Source organism: Protomyctophum parallelum, assembly GCF_964188405.1.
Source record: "Protomyctophum parallelum genome assembly, chromosome: 11".
Lineage (NCBI taxonomy): Eukaryota > Metazoa > Chordata > Actinopteri > Myctophiformes > Myctophidae > Protomyctophum > Protomyctophum parallelum.
In genome coordinates this window covers 37,849,014-37,874,631 of record NC_139707.1, presented here as the reverse complement: position 1 = coordinate 37,874,631, position 25,618 = coordinate 37,849,014, and the positions used below count along the sequence as shown (strand labels likewise).

Genomic DNA, 25,618 nt, shown 5'->3' with positions numbered 1-25,618 from the left:
ATTATATCTGTAGGATAGGATACAATAGGCTATGAATATATTATAAGATATTATGTTTTATCCTACAGATTAGGATCTGTCTTAGAGCATGCTGTTTTCTTATTATTATTGATTTTGTTATGTTGGAACTTGGAAGATAGGGCGTTACATGAAATAAAATAGCAAGACAATGAATGATACTATAAGACAAACAACCCCATATCAACCAAGTATAACTCAATATAATTGTGTTGTATCAAACTACTAACACAAGTTTTTACTATATTAAATTGTGCTTAATGTAACCAGTCTTGTGGCAGGCCTAATGTATAGCCTATACTTCCAGAGAGTATTCCAAGGAAAAACAACTGGACAGCTGTGTTGTTTGCGTGCATGTCAAATATGAACACATGAAAACCTATAGGCTATGTGAAAAATGTTGAAGATTAATTGTAATGAAGAGATTACAGCTATTAAAACATAATAGCAATATATATCTCTAGGTTAGTTAGATATAGATTAACTGGTATATATCAATTATGTCATGTCTCTCGTGTTACATCCAACACTGAATGCTTTTAGATGACCATGTGGGGCAAACATTCAGCACAGACAACACAGTCGCAACTCGCACCATATAGCTGTAGATTGGCCCAGGCCTGTGTGTGTGTGTGTGTGTGTGTGTGTGTGTGTGTGTGTGTGTGTGTGTGTGTGTGTGTGTGTGTGTGTGTGTGTGTGTGTGTGTGTGTGTGTGTGTGTGTGTGTGTGTGCGCGTGTGTGTGTGTGTGTGTGTGTGTGTGTGTGAGACTGTGTGCGTGCATGCCACTGTCTACCCAACCAATTGATTAATCATATTCAACACAGTAAATTCCTCAGTGTTAATTTAACTCTGACATTTGTACACACTCTATTACACATGTATAAATTAGATATTTCTGTAAATTATCTCGAAAGGAGCAGAGTATGTCTTTAGCAGGAGATGATAGTTATAAAGGAGATTAATTATACATTAATATAAGATCCAAGAAAAAGGATAATTGTGGGTTGCTTTTTTATGTTACAATCATATTTATTATCTTTTTATGTTGGAATATTGTTGGAAGACCAGGATACTAAGCAAGCACTAAAGCAGTTCCTCATGTAACTAACTGGCACATTTGCCTCAATTTTAAGACCAATACTGCAACCTGCAGGAAATGTTAAACATAACAACAAATATAAGCAACACAGTAAAACAAATTTGCCTGCATGGTCAAATGAGTGCAATAAAACATCAAACCTCATTACATCCAACAAAGTTTGTTTTGTTTAGGTTTTGTTTCATATTGTTCCATTTAACTGAAACTAAGTCATAGACTAATAAATGAGGATATTCTACTCATGTGAGTAATATTTCCTGCCTTATCACCATTCAGTACTAAAGGTGCGCCTTATCAAAGTTGTATAAGCCCAACGATTGGCTCGTCTGACAGCATGTGACCTACGGCTGTTAATTTTTGATCTGGACAGGGTGGGGGGAATCCACCACACCTACAAGTCAAACGTGAAGGTTACAGACCGATTCTGGGACCATACGTGTGGATTGTACTTTTTAATTGTTGGATCTTAATTATACTGTACCAGAAATGACAAAAGAAAGGTGGGATAGTTTTAGAAATCTTCTTCTGATACTCACAGGTAGGTTTACATTTCTTCTCATTTCTGAAAAGGGATACCACACACACCTTTTCCTTATAGTCACTCTGGTTAATGAATAATCCTTTACCTATTGTCACTGACCAAAATGGAAGACAGAGCATTGCGGTTCTCTGATTCAAACTTATAGGTAAGACAGTTTGTTAGATTTGCTAATTAAAAATGAATGAATGTATCCAGTAATAATAATAACAGTAATAATATATACATTTTTAACACTTTTCACCAACAGTAAATCTCAGAGTGTAACAAAAAAATAAATAAAAGATTGACAAGAAGCAGAAGTAGGAGTGGGAAGAAGCACCAAAGACTATATATGGTCTTTGGTGCTTTCAGGTGGCCAGGAAGGGCGTTCCAAAGACAACTTTCATCCGATCAGAAAGTCAGAACCCCACAGTTCAGGGCATTGTCTTGGGGGTTCTGATGCAGTTGTTGGATCTGAACGTGTGGTGCAATGGTTTGAGTGTGAGGAGATGCTTCAGATAGGGGGTTCAGGTCCATGGATGTACTTTTTCACCACGAGGATGGTTTTTAATTCAACAGAGGCAGGAAGTCACTGCAGTGTGTGCAGAAGGGGTGTAGGCCTGTTTTGTCACTCTGATTTCTGGATACACTCTGTATGTTCTTATACCACCTAACTTGATGAAGAGAATTCGGCAACAGTCCAGCCTTGAACAGATGAAGGCACGGGCTGTAATTAAGACAGCAATTCAATATATTTGTATTTGCATTTATTTCCTTTCAGCTCTGCCCTGTTCCAGGGCCTTACAAGTTTCAATCCCCAACAAAGAATATGAGGTTGCAAAAGGAGGTGCCATCACCATGACATGTACATTTATCCCCGCCAACCCAGACGTCACTTTCTTAGTCCTCAACTGGGAAATCCTACATGGCAACGATCAACCAGTGGTAAGTCCATAATGCCAGAGTGTACACATTTGTTATTAAGCAGATTTCTTAATATATATTTCACAATGAAGTCGCAGAGCAATAATAATATCATGAAATCGATTGAGAATTTATATCTATTCACTATGTAAAATACAACGGTTGTGCCAATATTGTGTAGTGTGATTTTGTGATTTTCAAATTATTATAAGTGCATATATGGGGAATAATTAATGCAGCAGATAGAGTCATTCCATTATGTAAAGGAGTACAACTTTACCAACAACTTCCAAGTAAAGGTGTAGATATTCTGCTTCTATACAATATAGGACATATTATTAATAGTGGACATGTGTGATTTGCATATTTAATTAGCATAACATTGGACTGTGACAATCCAGGATATTCTTTTTTGGAGGGGTGGGGGGTCTGGGCGTCCTACCCCAGCAACTGAGTTGATGTAGATGTAATTTCCTGTGTACTGGTGAATTTTGGGTGTTTGGTACTTTTATCAGCTTGCTTTACTAGCATTGGAAAATGATGGGTACAGTTTCATGTCATTAAAACGCAAAACGTATGCCTACAGAAATTGATTTGATGACTGAAGCAATGTAAGAATTTGGGGACTTTCATACCAAATCCAGGAGATGTGGTCGAAATGCAGGAGTACCTGGCTGCAGGATCCAGGAGTGTTGGCACTGGCAGACCTGACTTTAGTATAGCCTACAAGTTTATTTAAAAGATTAGAAAATCTGATTATGTACAATATTAAACAATATTAACAAAAACAAATCTACTCAGTCTGTGTCTCATAGGAGGGCTGTGGGCAGTTCAGAAACCCGTCCACTAGTGGCATCATCGTTAGGCAGATTTTTATTTTTATTTTTTTTCGCTTTGCAACTTTTCAGGACTAGAAAGCCTGCAGTTTCTATTAGCTTGGATTCCCCATCGATGATGTCACTGTCCACAGCCCTCCTATGAGACACAGACTGAGTAGAAAATAAATTGTGCCATTTAATCATGATTACTACTGAGGACCTATTATATGAAGATAAGATGAAGATAGGTTGAAAAGGTGAAGTGGTCCTTTAAGAGTATAGAGAAGTATACACCTAGCATCATGATTAGCACCAGGATACTGTTTTTTTTAATGTGATGCTGATGAGTCGTGAGTGGTGTTTTTTGTAAAATGTTTTTCATCTGTATTTCTGTAGACACCTGTGGCCACCTACTATTCCAATGGCCACATTGACATTGGTCCTAAGTATGAAGGCAGAGCAATCCTGTCCACTGACATTGCCAGACGGGAAAGCACCCTCCAACTAACTGATGTCAATCAGGAGGACAGCCAAATTTACCAGTGCAGTGTCATGATCCCAAATGATGATGAGGGAACAACAGCCGCCACCACATCCCTTTTGGTTCTGGGTGAGAATTTATCATTGCCACGTAATGCATGCTGCTTTACATTCTCTCACATTTTGTGACACACCAGTGCTATTTTCTTTTTCCGGTAATTCCTGGTATACAATAGGGGTGGGACAATATGGGTAGGCCTACCTCACGATACGATATCTGTGGCGATATTAGGCCCTCGATAACGAAAACGATTGATTGAAGTATTTATTAACAGTTTGCAGAATTACAGTACATTTCAAGCACAACTCAATACAAAAACTGTCAATTGTGAGTGGACGACACCATAAAGCATTACACTTGTTTACAAGAGGGTCCACCTTGTTCAAATTCATCATAACATTTAGAGACATACAAATATACACTTCTATATAGCCAAAAAACAGGAAATCATCATTATAAAGGAGGTAAAAAAGGAAAAGAAAAAATATACAGTGAGGGGAAAAAGGGGTGGGTGGAGGATTCAGATTTTACGGGGGCCAGTTTCGAAGGGGTCATACCTATGTTCCCTCAGCCCTATGTTCCCTCAGCCCCGAGGTGCGCTGCGGGTCGGGAGAGGGTTGCGGTTAGGTTTAGGTGTCTGCCCCGGGGGTGCGCTGCGGGTCGGGAGAGGGTTGCGGTTAGGTTTAGGTGTCTGCCACGGGGGAGGTTAGGGTTAGGGTGAGGGAGGAGGTAGGTTGTCGTAGACTGAGGGAACATAGAGCTGAGGGAACATAGGTACGGTCCCGTTTCGAATTGCAGCCATCCGATAGGTGCCCTTTGAGAGCGGATAATATCACAATATTAGATTAATTGCGATATTCAATATCTGTAACTGAACTGAAAAAATAACCATAAAGGGCAAAAATGTAGAATGATGTATTTATTCCAAAATCTTACAAGATGTTTTGTGTCACAAACTGGCCAATAAGTACAGTACATGAATCTTGCCTCCTCCAAACAGTAAAACACTGACTGCAACTTTGCAACTTTGTCCACAACAATGGGTAGCCCACTACTACTAGTACTAACCAATCAATATCACAATATTGGGAGGACGATACAATATCGTGGGAGGAAGTATCGCTATATATCCCGATATCAATATATTGGCACACCTAGTATAAAAATGAACCAAAACGACCGATAAAGGTCCATTTGTTTCTGTATAGACCGTGTATCCTACAAAACCACTACTCTGATTGTGTACTCACTACAATGATGATTTTGCAATAGAAGGAAGTACTGTATATGACAGAAATTGTAGATGCATAATATAACAACACAGTCATGGACATTTGTTTTATTCCAGAGACTCCCTCTACGCCCCTATGCACCTTGCAAGGCACTGCAGTGTATGGGAACAACATTAGCATCACCTGTAAGTCGGCGAACGGATTTCCTCCACCCACGTATGCCTGGCAGAGCTACAATGTCCAAAACATCCGACGAGAATTCCCACCAAGGACCACAGAGAGTGTGTATTTGTTCCATATGTGTTTTTGTTTCATTTCAATTGCTTTTTTATCAGTGTGAAATGTGAATCATTTTTTTATATATATATAATTTATATAACATTTTTTTCACCCAGTGTCAATTATCTATTCTAATGTAATCCTTGGCGCTACACTTCCTCTGCCAACCTGGGGGGGGGGGGGCAGCGGACTGACCTCATGCTTCCTTCTATGCATGAGGAGTCCAAGCTGCTTCTTTTCACCTGAGTTTCCCCAGCCGGACATGGAAGGAACATGTTATGCCGACCAGTTCCTTTCCCCTCCATCAGGCGCCCCGGCTGGCCAGGGGGAGGCAGTTTAGAGACCAGGATTGTTGTTTTTTGTGAGGGTATACCTACCCTAGGGGACACGGGGAGAACATGCAAACTCCACACAGAAAGGCGCTTTCGCCAACCCCGGGTATGGGCACTGATGAAATGTGGAATGAAATGTGAATCCAATATTCAAAGAACTAACTACAACACAATACTACAATGAACATGTATGGCGACAACATTGTTATTGTATTGTGGCTCTCATCACTTGACCCTATAGGTGTTTATGGGTAGAACCAACACTCTGTTGGAAGCAGTGTTGTTTTTGGCAGCAAATTTTGATTTTAGTTTTAGTCATAGTCTCTTGAATAGTTTTCATTTTGTTCTAGTCGCATTTTAGTCACATGGAATGTTTTAGCGTTGTTCTAGTTTTAGTCGACTAAATATCATACGATTCTAGTTGACTAAATCTACAGTTGATTTAGTCGACTAAAATGTATTTTTGCAGGCCTTGATGCCGTCGTAATGGCTGATTTTACACTTTACACTAGCTCACAACGCGACACTTTGTGAACTTGTAGATCTGCTATTTTCAGTATGCAACCAACTGTAAAATGACTTATACTGGATCTCTTGTCCATTAGTCCCTTACTAACATTTTAGTCTAGTTTTTATTTGTTGACGAAATAGTCAGTATATTTAGTCTTAGTTTTAGTCATCATAGCTTAGTTTTGATTTTGTTTCCATTTAGTTTTCATCAGTGGAAAAGGGTAGTCGACGAAATCAACACTGGTCGGAAGTCCTACCATTCATGTATGCTCCAAAGCCACATATACCACATTATGTGGACTCCTTTCTCATAACCCTGTTTTGAATATGGAATAAGGAGATAAAGATAAGTTTAGCATTCCATTCATTATTTTTGGTATCTATTATGTCTAGTAAAAAATGAAACCTGAACAGCGATACCTTCATTTTCTTGTTTCATTGGTGTGCACTGTCCACACTGTTCACTATTATTGCCTTCTAGTCCAACATTAATTTTATATACTGCACTGTACAACACTAACGTTACTGAATTTCATCGTGCTGTAGAGGATGGCGTCCTGTCTCTCTTCAATGTATCAATGGTGACGTCTGGATTCTACATCTGTACCTCAACAAATCGAATCGGCTCTGCCAGCAGCAACTTCACCCTGGCTGTGACACACTGTGAGTGTTCAACGTGACTTAGCTTCTTTCTGAGGGGAACAAGAAATGCAGAAATTAAGTTTGATAAGTATTGGATATTTGACCGTCAGTAATCATTTTCCCTGCACTCTGATGTTTCCCATTTCAATCCAGCTTCTATGAACATTGGGGCCACTGCAGGGATTGTTGTGGGAGTCCTAGCCGGTATCATTGTCCTGGCAATTATCCTCTTTTGTTGTTGCCGCCGGAGGAAAGAAAAACAAAAATATACCGAAGGGTATGTATGTCGGTTATTTATTATTATTTCATTTTTGTTAAAAAATGTATGTAGGAGGATCTATTGTGGGTAGCCTGTATTTGTTTTTCTGGACGCACTGTCTACTCTAGAGCATACATGTGCAACGGGCGGCCCGGGGGCCTCATGTGGTCCTCACCTTCACTTAATGCTGCCTGCAGGTTAAAATAGCAAAAGTAGCAGATTCACAAGGTCAAAACGCATCGCATTATCTATTTTTTGCCTACTTTTGTGTGACATAGAATGACAAAGTAGGGGAAACATTTCGCCATTAAAAGTAAGAGATATAAAACAGTCTGTGGATATTTTCATCCTCTCCTTGATCCTCGCCTGAGTCGCCTTGATGCCTTGATGTCCAGCACCTGGCCAAAATACAGGCATAAGTGCACACAATCTTCTCTGTGAAATGTACCTGCACTGGCCAGCAGCCCACCACTGACATATAGTAGGCCTATACACACCTCAAAACGGCCGTGAGGTTAACAATTTGTTGCACCCCTTTACTTTATTATGGATCCTCATTAACACTTACCTAAGCATGGTTAAACTTCCTGGGATCCGCCACACCCAAATACGCGGCATACACTTACATAATTTGAACAATGCTTTAACTTGCTGCAGCAGCTAGGACAGATACACCCCATGTACACAATTTGTTAACAAATTGCACTCGCTAGCTAAAGATTGCACAGTCAGGGAGGGCGTTCCATTAGACTCTGTCTTGGGTTTTTTGGTTAGTTTTTTTGTTTGAATATGCTCTGGTATGTGTGTGTGTGTGTGTGTGTGTGTGCGTGAGTGCGTGAGTGCGTGCGTGCGTGCGCGTGAGTGCGTGCGTGCTCGCGTGCATGACACTTATGTGGTTGTAATGATCAATGTTTGTTCTTCAGTTCACCAGAAACAGTGGAGTTCCATGACAAACCCTCTGCTGAAGACGGAGAGCAGCACTGGGATGACAAGTCAAACAACCACATGAAGGCACGCATTGAGCCCTCTGAGCAGTTTGAGGAGAAAAGTGTCACCCACCAAAGTGATTACAGCTACAAAGTTGGAACTGACAAACCTAAGTATGAGGATGACCAAGACAGTTATACCAGCAATAAAGAGAGCCATGATGGCCGAGCCTACGATATGGACAAGAGACAAGATCGCTATGGTGGTAGTCGCGATCGCCTCGATGACAGTCGTGGTCGTGATAGTGGCAGTCGCGATCGCCTTGACGATCATCGCGATCGCTACGGTGGTAGCCGTGATCGCCTCGATGACAAACCCGATCGTGGTAGTCGCGATCGCCTCGATGACAACCGCGATCGCTACGGCGGTAGTCGCGATCGCCTCGATGACAACCGCGATCGCTATGGTGGCAGTCGCGATCGCCTTGATGAGAGTCGTGGTCGTGATAGTGGTAGTCGTGATCGCCTTGATGACAAACGTGATCGCTATGGTGGTAGTCGAGATCGCCTTGATGACAAACGCGATCGCCACGGTGGTAGTCGAGATCGCCTTGACGACCGCCATGATCGCTATGGTGGTAGTCAAGAGCATCTTGATTTGTAGGCAAAATGTATCCCCAAGGTTATACGGTACAGTAACTGCAGTTGCTCTTAGTCTCAACTCAATCAAGGTGTCAGGCGGGCTAATACACAACAATGTGAGTCATGATGCCACTGATTCCAAGTATCACCATGGCCAAATCACACAGGACTGGACTGGGTGATATTAAGAAAACATCGCAATATCTTTTTTTTTTTTTTTAAGATATTTTTTTGTGGCTTACGCCTTTATTGATTTTTTAAGGGATAGAAAGTAGGCTGACAGGAAACGGGAGAGAGATGGGGGATGACATGCGGTAAAGGCCGTGTCGGGTCCGGGAGTCGAACCCGCGGCACACCGCGACTGGATCACCAGTCCGGTGCCCAGACCGTTACGCTACGGCCTGGGCCACATCGCAATATCTTTGACCGAATACCCCGATATAGTGCTAATGTGACAATATTTTGAGGATGACTAATGCTTTCAAAAGTTATTTACACAAGTTGATTATTAGTGATGTGGATACATTGACCAAAAGTTATAGAAGCATTTCACTCAGCTAACAGTCTAAAAAGTTGTATTGTAATTCCATACTATGATGAAGCCTTTAAACAAGGACTGAGGCTGATTCTAAAAACGCCTTCTAAATACTTTACTTTTTCTGGAAAAGTTTTTTTTTTAAGTTTAAAAAATAGTATAGAGTATATTAATACAATAAAACTGGCACATCTACTATAATGGTTGGGGATTTTGACCCCGCTGTCGGTATAGGACACCGCCTGAAGCTCATAAGCACATTTCCCCATTGCCTCTTGAGACGTAGATATCTGGTCTCTCATGTGAGAGACCCTTGTTCGAATCGTGGTAATGGTAAGACATAACATTTTCGGATTGCAGCTATTATTACATTATTTATGATGTAACTCAAAATCCCAGATGATATCTATAGTCTCATATCATAGAGATCATGCACTCATATAACATAAACTGTGTCTATTCAGTTTACCAGGCCACGCATGACATATTTATTGGACCTACTATATTAGACAGCACTCAAACTGGTGCCTTTCAATAATGTCGTGAATTGAGAATAACTATGTGGTATCACCAAATCAATGGTGCTGTTTTCTTTCGCATTTTATACTTACCTTGGTAATGAATGTACACTTTTCTATATATAGAGCGAGCCCTGTTGCAGCGACTCATTGATTTGAATGTATCCTGTGTCATAACATTTTTGATTTTACAGTACAGGTCAAGACCATACCTTTACAAGGAATACATGACACAGGGTCACTCAGTTTTGGGAGGATTGGGATTTTTGGATAACTTTAATCCCACGGGGGAAATTCCAGTTATAGGTGCATAAATTGGTTAGACATACCAACAGTCCTATACAGTCATTAGTCAGACAAACCTGTGCTGCGGGTTTAAAATCACCCATGCTGCAGGTTAAAAATCAGCCGTGGCTCCCGACTTGCATGGCGGGTTAAAATTAATATGTGCTGCAGGTTAAAATTCCCCCATGGCTTCCTGTGAGGTTAGGGTTTGGGGAGGGTGTCTGACTCATGGTCTGACTGTTGGTATACCTCCTGTGGCAGGATGTCCTCATGTGCACAAGAATTCCCATGGGTGAATTCAATTAATTTCCTGGTAGGATAGATAGAAAACAGCTGTTCCAATAAAACTATTTGGCTGCCATCCTATCAGGAAATTAATTGCATTCACCTGGAAATGAGGATATCTTGTCACATGAGGTACTCAGGGACTATATAGTGTGGACTCAGCCAGTAGGTCGGTCTTAAGGTCATTCTGAATGTATATCGCTTCATTATTCATTCTGCAAATAGGCTATACAGTACTATCCTTGAAGTAATTATATGTTGTATAGCCTTTCCTTTTGCAGTCAGAGAATTCAAACACCTATAGTTATATGTGTCTGCTGAGAATGAGAGAGCGTGACTGTGTCAAATATACTAGTATATCCCAGTGGTTCCCAAACCTAGAGCTACGGCTCTAGCAGTGATTCTCAACCCGTTTAATTTCAAGGACCCCCATTTGACATGCATATTAGTCCAATTGAAATAGTAAAATCAATGTTAATTTAACTCTGAGAGTGTATGGGTCCGTGTGGTTCCATTTGTACACTCTCAGACTAGTTACAAACCCATAAGGGTAGGCCTACATTTGGTTCCAAACTATCATTTAGCTGGGGACCCCTGGAACTCTCTCAAGGACCCCTAGGGGACCCCGTACCCCACTTTGGGAACCACTGGTATAGCCTATATATTAAAAAATATATATATATCTGTATATGCCCTTGTAGTGCATGCACATTCAGGTAACATCTGATTTTATCATGGTGAGCAGGTTCTTGAATTACGTGAGATATACTGAAATTGTACAGTTTAACTTTTGAGTGGTGCAACCACTCCCTTATGGAGCTATGTGTGTGGGTGGGTGGCTGGCTGGGTGCCTGGGTCTGAGCACGAAACAGCATTGTTGTTTTTCACCACCTGTGAGCAACCTAACACACACAAACAAACACACACACACACACACATAAAAATTTATATACTGTGTGATGATTTCGGGTGTGCCAGTACAGTACAGTACAGTACAGTACAGGGACCCCCACACGGTAACTCTGTCATTTCTCAACTGCTTCAGACGCGGGGCGACTTGTCGGAACCGGCCTGGCACCCTGGGTGCGTTCCTGTGGGTCCTGTGCGATTACTGTTCTAAAATATTGTGCTGTATTACTGTTTTTTTAACACTAGGAAACTTCTAAACTGTATATTGTGTGTAGGCCATTGATTCTCAAACATATATGTTGCTGTTGTTGGTATGTCTGGTTTTGCTGTTGTTTGTAAAGATGAAATGTAGCCTATAATTCTTGAATTTTTATGAAATTGGAATTTCATATAGCCTATTTTTTATTGTTTTGTACTGAAATTATTTTCAATGGATAATTAATATTACAATTAATTCTTAAATAAAATAAATAATAAAATAAGTTTTTGTGTTAAAATTCCTCAGTAGCCTACTCCAAATCTGACCTGATTTCATTAATAAACTGCCCCCTTCCCAGACGGCGCGACTATCTTTCTTAAATAGGTATGTTACATTTTGTAAGAAATTCAATATAGTCTACTGTAATGTTGTAGTTTGGATTTTTACTGTAGACGCTATAATATAGTAACTATACCTAATTATAGTTCGTAATTAAAATAGCATGATGGTATTCAAAATGATGTCAAAGTAGTATTGTTGTTGTGTGGCGACACCCATTCATTAAATGGTACAGTCCCGTTAGTCACAGACGGATTCCCCCGGCCAGTATCTTGAGCAGTCGGTGGACCAAAAGGACCTAAAAAAAAAAGCGGACAACGAGAATGAGTTTTGACCATCATGTGGATTATTCACAGATTACTGTAAACTGGCTGTAAAATGCTTCTTCGCCAGTTAGCCCTTTTACTGGCAGCATGGGGTAAGTTTGACTTTTCAAAAAAGTATAGCCTAAACCGTTACCTTTTTCAATCTTGCGAAAACAGCGGACGACGTTCAACAGGTTAATCCAACATGCACTGCCTGCGCAAAACATATACAGTAGCGTAGCCTACTAGCCTATAATTGAACAGTGTACCCAATTCTCCTGTATAGTACCTTGCATCTTTTCATAAATGGTATGGATTATACGTAGGCGTCTTTTAGATCTGTCCAGACTCTTCCCTAACGTTGATCCAAATTATAGGTCCTATATGTAGGCGGCAAATAAGTGAACCAAACTTAGAGGACTAGCCATTCCAAATATTATCGCTGGTGTTATTTCATATGAATGAAGTGAAGAGGTAGGTAGCCATGTTTAGTGATTCAAATGACTGTTAAAACACCCCATTAGGCTACACTTTTTCCAAGTGTGGAGAATTTGTTCTTATCAGTGTTTTCAGGCGAATGAGTCAACGTGAAGGAATGCATAAGCAGGGACGTGTCTGTCTGCTGGTCAGGAAATGTGACAGCTTAGTTTTAAAGAGGAAAAGTCTGTGTTCAGGAAACACGGAGCGTCCTGTGGCCGTGGCACAGCTTTGACCACTAATATGATCCTCATCCAATCATGAGACAAGCTGGTTAAGCCACATAGGGACATAGGATTGAAATACATCGATATATGTGTGTTATTTTATTATTAATCTATATCTTGTTAAAGAAAAAAACATTGGAAACACATGAAATGATAATTAACACCTGATGAGACTTTTCGAAAACAGTCAAAAAGCTTTCAGGTGAATGATTAGCTTATAGCGAATGCAAAACTTGGTGACGCATCCTGTGGTTGTTGCTTGCTTCGCTCCACCTTCCCTAACTCCATCTCTCACCCTTAAACAAACTGATGGGATTCAGCAAATCAGCACATAACGGTTTTCTTTAAATCTCTAGCAGTTAATTGGCTGTCCACTCCCAGCTGGAAGAGATGAAATCATCTTATTGGCTGGTTTTTATTTCTAACCACCTCCCCCCTCTCGGGACAAGGGGAGAATTTCTGTAAAGCTATAACAATGGGTAGTAGACCTCCTGATCAAGAAGACAAAGAAGACGACAGTCGCCCCCCGTGAGGGAGTTTAGGGGCGTTTGTATCCATACACATTGATGCACAGCAACATTATTCCGCTTACTCACGACTAATAGACCCTTCTAAAGTTCTAATTTCCCTGACCCTTCTATTTTCCCCTGTCATCCTGCCATCCACTCAGAAAACAACCTGTTGAGTATTTACAGTGCATGGGGGAAGTGAAACTTGATCCTCATCTGGGAATGGGATCAAGATAAGCCCCGGAAATTGGGAATAATGTTTTTAAACTTTCACAAGAACACTTACTAATCTAGCACCTTGAGTCAATGTAGCATGGTGGAAATGAGTGGACTAATTGCTAGCCTTCGTAGTAAATTCCTCAGTGTTATCAACTTGTAACAATTGAGTGTACAATTGAACCAATCCATTTATTTCGTTCCATTTGCACAATCTCAGTCAGGGACGTGCACACATAGACATCAAAGGGGGCTTCAGCCCCTGCCCTTTTACCCGTCTGTAAAAACAACTGCCCTTTCCAGACCACGAACGCAGCATTTACTACGGCGAAAGAAATGCAAATGCCACTCCTTTCCATGCCATACCCGGAATGGCAGCATTCAGACCTCCTGAACTTGAACGCAGCATTTTGCATTGAACTAATTTGTTTCGAAATCCTAGTCGTAACACCGCAAGCACGACACGTTGAGAGCTTGTAGATCTGCTATTTTCGCTATTTTTGTCCAAAGGTGCCCTCTTTTACGAGATTTCAGCCCCTGCCTCTCTAACAATCTCAATGTCCTTGCTCATTGGTAAATTAACACTGAAGATGTTACACTATGTGTTGGTGTAATAGAAAGAGGACCTAAATGGAAATAATATACCCACAGTGCACGTTGTCAGATTGGTCTTAAAAATAGAGGTCCACAGTGGACTTGTCATTGTTGTGATTTCCTCCCCTTGTGGGAAATGTTTAGATGTGGTTCTCTTGCCCCACCCAGGCCTAATATCACTTTCTACAGTGCAGAAGAATGCATCCACAATGCCTCTCATAGCTCCCTTTATAATGACAACCCCCTACCTCTCAACAAACTTCCCCAGCCCCCCCACGCATAGAGGAATTTCACCTCTGTGACCCCAGTACTGAACAAGAGGAGCCCCCCCATCTCTATTCTATTCATTGCCTCTAGGCTTGTTTTGATATTGCTCATGTCAGCTGTTTATTAGGTGTAATCTCTCAAGGATGAGCCTCAAACACATGTACACATGCACATGCACTCAAGAGCACCTGTAGTGCTTCAGACAGTCTACCCTTCTGCTTGGTATTAATTGGAGCCATTTTGATCTCTTTGTAACATTTTACATAAAACCATCTGAAAATTAAGGTATCAGGTACGGTCGCCCCTAAACCATCTCGCCCGTCGATTTTTCCGCCAACCTCACGCCGACCGCTCGGTCTGACGATTTTGTTTTACTTTTGTTATTTACTGAGAATAAGGTTAGAAATAAGTTTAGGTTTAGGCAAAGTTTTACTGGGGTTAAGTTTACGTATAGGGTTAGGTTTAGGCATAGTTTTACTGAGGTTAAGGTTAGGACTTAGGTTAGGTTTAACTGTTTAAGCATAATTTACTTAGGTTACTTTAGGAATACCAGGCCGCGCAGTTCCGCTGACTGTACGCCCGGGGCGAGTTGGTAAAGGAGCGAGTCGTTTGGTATTCAAAATTAAATGATGTACCGGTAATCAAAAGTCAAACACAGGACCTTTAGATGGGTTCATTTTGTATGAATCTAATTATTTCCTAGAATTATTGGAAATACACTCACACTGGCATCGCTATACTCTATCACCTGCAGCTGTTTGACTGGCTTCCCCTCCGAATGTCCCCCTATATTTCACCTCTGTTTGTTTGGTGTGTTTTTTGTTTCAGTCTGTGTGTGCGACGGTGTGCAGGTTACAGTGCGGGAGGACAAGCGATGGGCTATGCTCTTCCAGACGGTGGTCCTCGAGTGTCAGTACCACACTGCCTCCACCCAGACCCCGGTGGTGCAGTGGTGGTACAAGTCCTACTGTCGTGACCGCACCAGAGACGCCTTTACACTTGGGGGTCTGGGGGCCCGTGCATCGGATCTGGGTCCCACGGCCCATCTGGAGTGCTCTGACAGCACCCGCACGGTTCGTGTTGTGGCCTCTGGACAGGGACCCTCCATAACGCTCTCCGAACACTACAAAGGCAGAGATATCTCCATTATAAACAGTAATGTGGTGATTCCTATATACATTATTTGAATATGTTGAATAATATTGTCATATGTCTGAAGTCCTACTTACAGAACATCTGTAGGTTGTGGAGGTCCTTGTTCACGGCTTACTGTATTGTTCAGGATTACTGGTGGCCATGTGTGATACTCTGTGATTTATCCCTCAGTAGGACTCAAAGCTGATTGTGCTGTGGTGGGTTTCCTGTTCCTTTAATGGTTCTCTTTTGTCCTTGTGTCTCACAATAGACTGGCTACTATGAAAATATCCCCTGCTCCCTCATTCATTTCTATTCATGACTATACTGCTTTTACAACGCACTTCTTATCAAAACCAAACACCCGCCTTTTATTAAAGTGCATCAATAGAACACACCACCTTAAACAATGCCCCACGCTGTCACCATTCATTACATTATTAAGTAAAGACGTGTTGCTGCTCTTAACTCACTATGGATTGTAAAACCTGTCAACCCCTAGTCAGTGATATACAGAACACATCTTTGGAATTTAGCCCCCAAAAGCTAGCAGTATTCAGACGAAATATATATATATTAAATATATTGGTATGAATGCCAGGTGACTGACTCTGAATTATACAGTAGGTTCTAGTCAAGAATGCTGACATGTTTATGGTCATATCTGTTCACGCTCTCAAGTCATTTGACCTTTCGCTACTCTTTCCCTGTGCAGAAGCAGACTTGCGGATCGGAGAGTTACAATGGGGAGATAGCGGAGTGTACTTCTGTAAAGTTGTCATCGCCAACGACCTGGAGGGGAAGAATGAAGCCCAGGTGGAGTTACTCGTGCTTGGTATGTCCCTACTGCATTCATACCAAATGCTCATTAACACCCAGCATCAAAAAAAACCTTGTGATGCAAATGACACAAACATTGAAAGAATACAATTCAGCTCCTCTGAATATGTATTCTGCTCTTACATGGTTGCACAATATGGACACTATGGAAGTTGGAATACTACCAAGCTTAAAAAAAAGATACAAATAAACAAACAGGTCAGGAGACCGCTTTGGTTCTCTTTTTATTGGTTTGTAACGCTATTGTGTGAATGCAATTGTTGTCTCCTGCATTCCAAAAGGACCATACACAAGCTTCCGTGGAGACAGCCAAGCGATGATGGTCTCTTTACATGATCCTGATCCTCTGTGAGAGGCTCTATTGTTTGCCTAAAGACTACACTTTCACTGGATCCCACTTTTGGTACAACTTAGAATAGTCAGTTAGATACAATGTAACATTTGTCAAGATAGATGGTCGACTAGGATCACAACAGACATTGTGTGTGTGTGTGTGTGTGTGTGTGTGTGTGTGTGTGTGTGTGTGTGTGTGTGTGTGTGTGTGTGTGTGTGTGTGTATTGGTTTATGTTTGCTCATTACAAATTGTTTGTGGTTGATTAATGATTATACACAACTCTTAAAAAGTAGTTTGAACAGTTGAGCAGCCTGTGTTTTAATATACTACTGCAATATCTTTATCTACTGAATCATGCCAGAGAGAAGTTCTGTGTGTAGGCTATTGTTAACAGAACCACAAGCCACTCCTTAAGCTGTTACTATGGCAACATTCCTTTTTTTCCTGAAGGGACTAAACTTATAGCATGGGTTCAATGGTGTGGACATGTCTCCAAAGAGACAGATGCAGACAGAAGTAGGCTTGACACTTGACAGTGACCCTAAACATACCAGAATAAGGTCATTGACCAAACTTGTGTGAGCACTGGAAACTTGCCTGTAACAGTGCCATGTTGCACCAAAAGAGACTTTCACTTTTCTTCCTTTGTACCGGCACTCTATCCCCACTTTCTTCTTCCATACCATTTAATGGTCTCTTTCCATCTCTCACTACCACCCTTTCCTCTCAGGGGGTGCATATCTTCTGCTGTCTCTCAGGTTACTTAGTATTACTCAGCATTTTGGTATTTAGATGAGTTTGCCGGCCAGCACAGCTAGGTGCCTTGTGTGCACACACAGTGCACTTTTATCAGAAGGGGAGGTTATGCTATCCATGGTAACTGCCTACTCAGCACAGGCTGCAGCCTGGCTGCCTATATTTCTTCTACAGTAGTCAGACAAGTCAGACGGTGAGGGCAGAGGCTTACCTTAATAACAGCCTCCAGAGACCTCACACCAGCACATACTGAAAACACAGAACGTATATTAACTGAATCTGAGTGTAGCCATCAAATCACCTGTTGCAGACCAAATTAATGTTATTTTCCCTGGGCCATGAGAATGAGCAGAGAGTACTGTGTGCCTGTTGTTTGATAGTGTAAAAATCACAATTTATTTCCCTGGTATATTCTTTTTAGTCCAGTTTACCTGATCATCCATCACTCTTCGTAAATTAACACAGATATATCTCTTAAATATTTGCTCTCTTGGTCCTTCTATCGCTATTACTGCCTGTTTACTGTACACCTTATAATAAAAACAAAGAGTCATTGTCTCCATGATGATATGACCCGGCCTTGATGAGTGCTGGTCAATTGGTGCCCTACATTCCTTTATTATACTTTGCGCTCCATTTTCCCAAGCCCCCTCTTTGTGCTTTTAAATTCCCACACTTTCTCTTGCAAACCCTCCAGGCTCCACCTATAACCGATCCCAATTGTAATGGATTTAAACTATAATGTGTGCATTTTATGCACCATTGTGCATGCACTTTACTGGTTTGGAACCGTTGAGCGTGTTTAATGTGATCAGTGAGTTCACATGTGTACCACTTTGCAGAAATGTTGCACCGCTGGGTCTCTAAAAGTGTAATGAGTTTGGCCTTTGAACTCTGAACCATGACTTGTGAGAGTTGTGTCTATGTTCATAGGTTGGTATTTTGAGGCCTATTTCTCAGAAACTCTCAGTCGCATCAGACATTTGGAGCATGGACTCTGGACAGCCCAATGTTTCCATGTCAATATACAAAACATCCTGCGCTGAATTTGCATAGGATTTAAAAGTCAGGGACAGGGAGTATATGATAGCATGCATTTTTTGACCATTTGTGCATTTGCAGTACCTTAATATGTACAATTACATAATTACGCCAGAAGCAATTTTCTAAAAAGGGGGGATTGTTGGCCCCTGAGACCAAGCAGGGCCGAGTTCAGGGTGGTCGTTATGAACTTGTGATGGCCCAAGGTATATAAGATAACAGGAAATCATAGTGATTGTTTTTAGCAAAACTCATCCTGAGGGGTGGACCTGGCTCCCGGCATATAGAGCATGTACAGTACATGTCTCTCTTACACATCTGTGGCTGTATACAGTATTTAGTCTACGCTTGCAACCCTAGTTGATAGCTAGACTCGGGGTAACCTCACATCACCAGACTTTCCACCGTGGAGACTCATGGTTAGATTTGCTGGGGATGAAATCCCTGCCTTCTGGTCCGATTAAATTCAACAAACTGATGAGAAAATGTTTGTGGGCTCTTGTTTATTCTGTTTATTGCATGAGCCATTACTCGGTCACTCTGGCTTCATATTATGCCACACCTTTTTCTCTTGCTTTTCGGCTTCCTCACTTTTGCTCTCCCTCTCTCTGCAGGTAGGACAGGTGAGAAGAACGATATCCTACCTGAGTTTGATGTGGAGATTATGCCAGGTATATATGGCACCTCACCTGGTACCTATCGCTTAGCTAATGCCCTTCTGTTTTACTCCTTAACTGTCCAATCAAAATGCTCTCTGCTCTTTTACTAACACATTGAGAGGAAACAAGTTTTCGATTCTCTGTGCTCAGTGAGCCAATCTTAAATATGAACTGTACATGTAGTACAGTACAGTCATATGCATAGGATTCATGCCTTGATTACAAATGGTGTAGTTAAGTGTTGCTTAAATTGTACCCCTGCCGGCAGGATTGAATCTCACCTGAGACCTTTATTCTGTTTCGCTGATGCTCCATATCCATCTTGGCTTTCCTACTTTATGATGAAAGGAAAAACACTTCTTTTTTTTAATGATTTTTCAATAAAGCATACAAAATTCACATGACTTACACAAAAGAAAAAGACAAGAAAAAACAAACAAAAAACAAAACACAACTTGCAGTCAAAAAAAAGAAAACCCCTGGACAACACCCCTCCACACTGTTGTTGACACTCGTGATTATGTCATATGTAATGTATAAATACAAATTGTTACTGCAACCATCCTTTGATATATAAATAAAAGTAGTCCCATATCTCATGGAACCTCCCTTTGACGTTGTTCCTCCTGGCTATTGAGTATTCAAAGGATGCAGTTTCAGTCATAAGTTGGGTCCAGTCTGTGATCTCTGGCGTAGCAGAGCTCTTCCAGTTTCTCAGTATCAACCTAGCTGCAGTAATAATATTTTTGAAATTATTTTCTCTCACTGCTAATTGTTGTAAGCGAAAAAAGAAAGGTGTTTTTGCGACAATTTAAAACATTAATGTAGTTTTCTGTATGACACACATCTACAGGATGTGTGTGTTCACTTGGCAGGGAGTTGATTGGACTATTATTTGTCATTTTTGGCCACACCCAAAGGAAGTGTGTCATTATGGTCTAGAGATGCTTGAAAGACAGGAAGGTGGATAAGAATGGAAGTTTAACCCCAACAGATAGAGTTCCCTAGAGGTTTCCTAAAGATTACTATGTTTAATGACGTTATGTCTGTGGGAATACCTTATTAAAGGCTCTTTATTTTCAGTCTGTGATGGCTTCAGATGCTGCCTCACAGAAAGTGATGTAACTTGCAAATGCTACTCTTCACCACTGATTCTGGAAATGATACGTTGCTCAATTGTATTGTAGTTTCTGTGTAGAACCACGACTTGGTAATTTGGTCATTTTGCACTCTACTTTAAAACAACAACCAACTTGCTTATCTGTTAGACTGAGTGCTTGTGCGTGCAGAGGGTGTATTTGTTTATCTCTCTACTGTATGTGTATTCCAGAGTGGGTGTTTGTGGGATCTGTGGTGCTGGGCAGCATCCTGTTCCTGCTGTTGGCGGGGATCTGTTGGTGCCAGTGTTGTCCACACTCGTGCTGCTGTTACGTCAGCTGCTGCTGCTGCCCTGACACCTGCTGCTGCCCACGACACTGTGAGTAATGTGCACTAGTATGTGAGGTATACCTGAAAACGGCAACGACTACATATATATGAGGGAAAGTGACTTTAGTGGCTTGAGGTTGTCCTGTAACCAGAAGACCTTGCATACTATCCATGTTACAAGCAATATGTGTGTGGGTATCTTCAGCTGACGAAGTGTGCCTGCTCATTCATCTGGATAAGAGAGACAGATTATTGTCTAAAATACATACATTTTCTTTGTACACACAAGGAGTTTGCAAGCAAAACTTTGTAGACACTTTCTCCAATGATGATCCTTGTAGGTCAGCAATTGAAGGTGTCACGTGTGCAACATTGGCATGCAGCTAAGTATAAATTGTGCTTAATTTAAAGGCAATCGTCTATTTGATAAATATCATTTCTCACCATTTTTCTTAGTATATGAGGCAGGGAAGATGGCAAAGAGTGGCCAGCCACCCCAGCCTCCCATGTATCCCTACTACATTCCTATGGGTTCCACCATGATCCCCATGGCTCCTTCATCCCATATGGACCCTAAAATGGTTTCCCTCCCCCCCTCAGTAGAAAATAATCTGGCTGGAGGTAAGTGCTATGATGAACAATGTTCATGAAAGCCACACATACAGCACACAGTACAGTAGCACTTGAGAGTGAGATAAACCTGCTACATTTTTCCTTTCACTGAGTTGACTAACCCTCATTTACCGTAATTCATTCACCACCCTCAGTAGTTTGTCCCTAACCTGAATGGAGAAGTATAATTGACAGCAGAAGTGTTGGCAACATCAATGTGCATGCATGTTCTGTGTGTGTGTGTGTGTGTGTGTGTGTGTGTGTGTGTGTGTGTGTGTGTGTGTGTGTGTGTGTGTGTGTGTGTGTGTGTGTGTGTGTGTGTGTGTGTGTGTGTGTGTGTGTGTGTGCGTGCGTACGTGCGTGCGTGCGTGCGTGCGGGTGGTGGGGGTGGTGGGGGTTGTATGTGTGAAGTTGCTGCCAGTTTGTCTTGTCTGGTTGTGAGTTAGTTTCATGTTTGTAGCCCACAGTGGCTATTTTACAAGTGTCTGTGCCCTGCATGTTCATGTTCTGGCGTGTGTGAATGTGCACGTGTCCACGTCGACAGTGCGCAGTGGGTTTCGACTCCAGGCCAATCAAGGCCAAGACTCAATGAAAGTTCTGTACTACATAGAGAAGGAGATGGCTCAGTTTCCCTCTGTCAAGATAGCTGCACCCCAATGTAAGCCTGTCATCAGTTGGCACGTTTATGTGATCTGTGTGTGTGTGTGTGTGTGTGTGTGTGTGTGTGTGTGTGTGTGTGTGTGTGTGTGTGTGTGTGTGTGTGTGTGTGTGTGTGTGTTTGTGTTTTAGCTTAAAATGTCTTTGTTGTCAATGTTTGGTTTAAATAAAGCATGTCATATCTTCATCTCATTCTCACATGCTCCGTCTTAGCGTCACCATAACTAACTAACCTATAGGCCCTTCACCACAGGACATGCATAGATGACAAAGTGTGCCATTGACATCAATTCAATGAAGAGTTGTGCACACCTTTTTGCACGCTGACGTCATGGTGAGTGCAGTCTGCTGCTGCACTCAAAGTTGAAACAAATTCAACTTTGACTCCTCCAGCTGCTGATCTTTCAACACACAGGCAATAGCGACAGAGAGCGGACGACACTGAATTGACCAACTTTGCAAACGCGAGGTCCACGTGTTGTACTGTACCAGTCAAATTCTGATGACTACTGTGATTTAAATAGGCTAAATACAAATTTGTACACAAAATATCAGTTTTCAATCTGGGCTACCATGTTTGTAACAAATAAGCACTCCTGCATATATACTTTACCAGGCAGCACTAGCTCGCTATGTAAAATTAATGTATTTATTGTTCTTGCAACTTCGCACTCTACTTGCTTGCGTTGACTTAGCACTATATTTGACTAAAGTTGCCCCCATGCATGCACGTCCTGTGTGAACGGCATACAGCATGTCATGTTCTGTTTTTGATCCTCAGTCAAACACAGTTTGACACTTTTCTTGCTTTGGATGGAACTTTCAGTAAACAATAATCACAAACTGTGTGATGTGGCTGCTACTATCTATCTACTATACTGACCTTGCATAGTTTTGGGGAAAAAAGCAACAAAAACACGACTACCGGTACATAAATGTCTATCCCAACAGCCAGAAGCCTATCAGAGCTGAGCTCTCTTCACGATGGAGGGAATACAGATTTCAAGCAGACCTATCAGACTGTCCAGATGAAGGCACTCCCACCAATACCAGATCTTGATGACCAAACGGTGCTGAGAGCTCCGTTTACTCAGGGTCGCAGGCACAGGAGGGGCAGGGACAACCACTCAGAGGATGAGCAAGACAGCAGGTACAATGCACATAGTGCATTTGATTTATAGCCTACTTGTTGTGTTGAATTATCAATATCAACTGTAAAATGTGACATTTATTTCAGAGAATCTGTTATTTTAGGTGACAAGGTTCCACGTCAAAATATCAATTGGGTTTCATGCTGTCTCCTGTTGGACCAGGTGGAACCCTCGCTCTGAACACCTGAAGCGGAAGACACTGAGCAGCAGGGGGCGCACTGGCTCTCTGGATGAGCTGGAGGAATTTGCCCGGTCCTACGGCGGCAGCCATGCTCGCCGGGGAGAAGCGCAGGACTACGAGCGCAGACACCCGGGCGGCAGCCCCCCGCGCCGTTTCTATGGTGACGAGGAGGACGACTGGCATCGCCGCAGCCCTTCTCCTTTGCCACAGAAGCGGAGGGGCACGTGGGACAACGACCGGCCCTCCCGTCCCTCCCGCCACCGCGCTCAGAGAGGGCCGGGCTACGACGATGCCTTTCTCAACAGCGTGCTGGAGAGCAAGGCGAGGGGGCAGGGAGGGGACAGGGGTGGTGGAAGGGGTGACGAGGACAGTGACACTCCCTCCAGGGGGAGTTCTAGAGGCAAGGGCAAGGGCAGTGACTGTTACTACAGCCGGTCACCTAGCAACCGCCTCGAGGACGAAGACTCTTTGCCTCCATACTCAGAAGTGGAGAGACATCGAAGATTTGACCAACAACAGCAAACAGAACGTTACCGCACGGTAGAACCACAGAGTGAACAGTACAGGGCCACTGACCCAGCCATGAGGCCTTTCTCTTACACCCGCCCACCCCAGGGAATATCGCATACCTTGCAGGGCGGCAGAGAGGACTGGGACACTGGGGACAGGAACAGAAACATGGTGAGTTACTTGTAGTTGCAAAGAGTACACGCTGGCTCTCACAATACGCTCTTATGCAGAGGATGAATAATAGTATGATACAAATATTCCAAAAACAATTAAACTGAAACTGTTATACTGTTGGCCAGCATAATATTCCGCATGTCTCTATTTTGAAAATGGGGTTAATGTAATTTCAGTATATAACTGACGAGTCAAGTCTTAGACTGAAGTATTCTAATTTAGTTTTCTTTTTTTGAATAATTATTAGAGCTAGCTATAAGTTCTTTATACTTCACAAGCACAATATATGTTGTCAAAGTGTAAATGTTGTTACCAGATATCGGTCCAAGTCAACCGAACCACACTTTTTCATCATCAAAATCATCATCACCATATACTACTAACAGATCTGCATGTTTTTTTATTGTTGTTTTTATTATTACAAGAACCAAAATGCCTCAGTGAACACGCAAGACTAACCCAGCATGCAATGCAAGGTTTCTAATGTATGGCTCCTGGTCTATTTCCTTTAACAGAGCACAGCACTGAGCCGAGATTCTCTCATAGTGTGACACTGTCAGCGTTCAAGCCTTGGTCCACACTGCACCGCCCATGTTGTGAATCTCACGCCACTCTTTTAAACCTGAACTCTGTTCCTAAGCAGGACGGACTAATAACTCTTCTACCATGCAGTCACATGATGTGCGTCATCTCATTAAAATAACAGCACTGACGGAATTGGATGGAAAAATCGTGAGAAATGGAAAGTGCATCATGTGCAGTATAATTTGTTTTAACCCATTTTGGGCGGGAACCCCTTTTGGTGTTTTAAACATCTACAAGCTCATAGCGCGCCACCGAGTGGCGCGCTATGAACTTGTAGATCTGCTATTTTTGAAAAATCGTTAAAATGTGCTTCAAATCTTTCCGAAAATTGGCATGATTTAAAATAAAATAAAAATCGACGTCAGGCCTGAATGGGTTAAACTAAAGGAAACGTTTATGGTTCTGTTTGTGTGTGAATGCATATGTGCATGCATTAATACTTGAGTGATTAAGCACACATGTAGCCTACAAATGATATGTAAATGTGTGTGTGTGTGTGTGTGTGTGTGTGTGTGTGTGTGTGTGTGTGTGTGTGTGTGTGTGTGTGTGTGTGTGTGTGTGTGTGTGTGTGTGTGTGTGTGTGCGTGCGTGTGTGCGATGGGGGGTTGGATGTGGATTCAGTGGATGTACCTGTGCCAATACTTTAGCTGTATATTTATCATGTTAATTTTGCCAATTTAAGGATGTTTATACATGCCTTGTGTTGAACAACACTACTTATGAATAGGTAGCGGCCACTGTGGTTGTAAAGTTTTGTATTTTTCCCTATACAAACTTTATCAAAATATTTTTCTCTCAAAGTGCTGCAACTCAGGTTCACTTTGTTGGTGTGTGCAGTATGTTTATGTATTTTGTGAAATGTACGACCTATTTTAACTTACATCTTTTTCTGCAAATTTCAATTGCACTGTTACATGAACTATATACCCTATAGCCCAAGCATAAACTGGCCTCTAGTGTCTAGGCTAAGTGGTGGGCTATGAGACTGTGCCATACCATATTGCTATATAACAATTTTTACGTCACTGATTTTGATATAAAACACCTATTGTCTGACAGAGATTGTGTCTGTGTGTGGTTAATGTCTGATAATGCGTGTGATAGCCTTGTGTGCTTTGTGTTTTCTTTATCAGTGCTTATCAAACAT

The 25,618-nt window shown here is 41.8% G+C and overlaps 2 protein-coding genes across 4 annotated transcripts; both read left to right on the top strand.

Moving 5' to 3' along the window:
* Window positions 1-1,596: 1,596 nt before the first annotated feature.
* On the top strand, window positions 1,597-8,765 carry LOC310866990 (coxsackievirus and adenovirus receptor homolog; the record flags this gene model as incomplete). Its single annotated transcript, XM_083776784.1, has 7 exons — window positions 1,597-1,656; window positions 2,420-2,583; window positions 3,777-3,990; window positions 5,270-5,434; window positions 6,821-6,937; window positions 7,070-7,193; window positions 8,099-8,765. The coding sequence occupies exons 1-7, from the start codon at window positions 1,605-1,607 to the stop codon at window positions 8,763-8,765; spliced, it is 1,503 nt and encodes a 500-aa protein (XP_083632910.1). The 5' UTR covers window positions 1,597-1,604.
* Window positions 8,766-12,101: 3,336 nt separating this feature from the next.
* LOC310866818 (immunoglobulin-like domain-containing receptor 2) lies at window positions 12,102-25,529 on the top strand. 3 transcript variants are annotated; one of them, XM_083776569.1, is made up of 10 exons: window positions 12,102-12,231; window positions 15,237-15,563; window positions 16,258-16,377; window positions 19,129-19,185; window positions 20,504-20,650; window positions 21,058-21,222; window positions 21,758-21,871; window positions 22,822-23,020; window positions 23,184-23,883; window positions 24,402-25,529. In XM_083776569.1, exons 1-10 carry the CDS (start codon window positions 12,192-12,194, stop codon window positions 24,435-24,437), a joined length of 1,905 nt encoding a protein of 634 aa, XP_083632695.1. In that variant the 5' UTR covers window positions 12,102-12,191; the 3' UTR covers window positions 24,438-25,529. The 3 variants fall into 3 exon arrangements, with proteins under 3 accessions (XP_083632695.1, XP_083632696.1, XP_083632697.1); XM_083776570.1 differs by lacking the exon at window positions 19,129-19,185; XM_083776571.1 differs by lacking the exon at window positions 21,758-21,871.
* The last annotated feature ends 89 nt before the right edge of the window (window positions 25,530-25,618 follow it).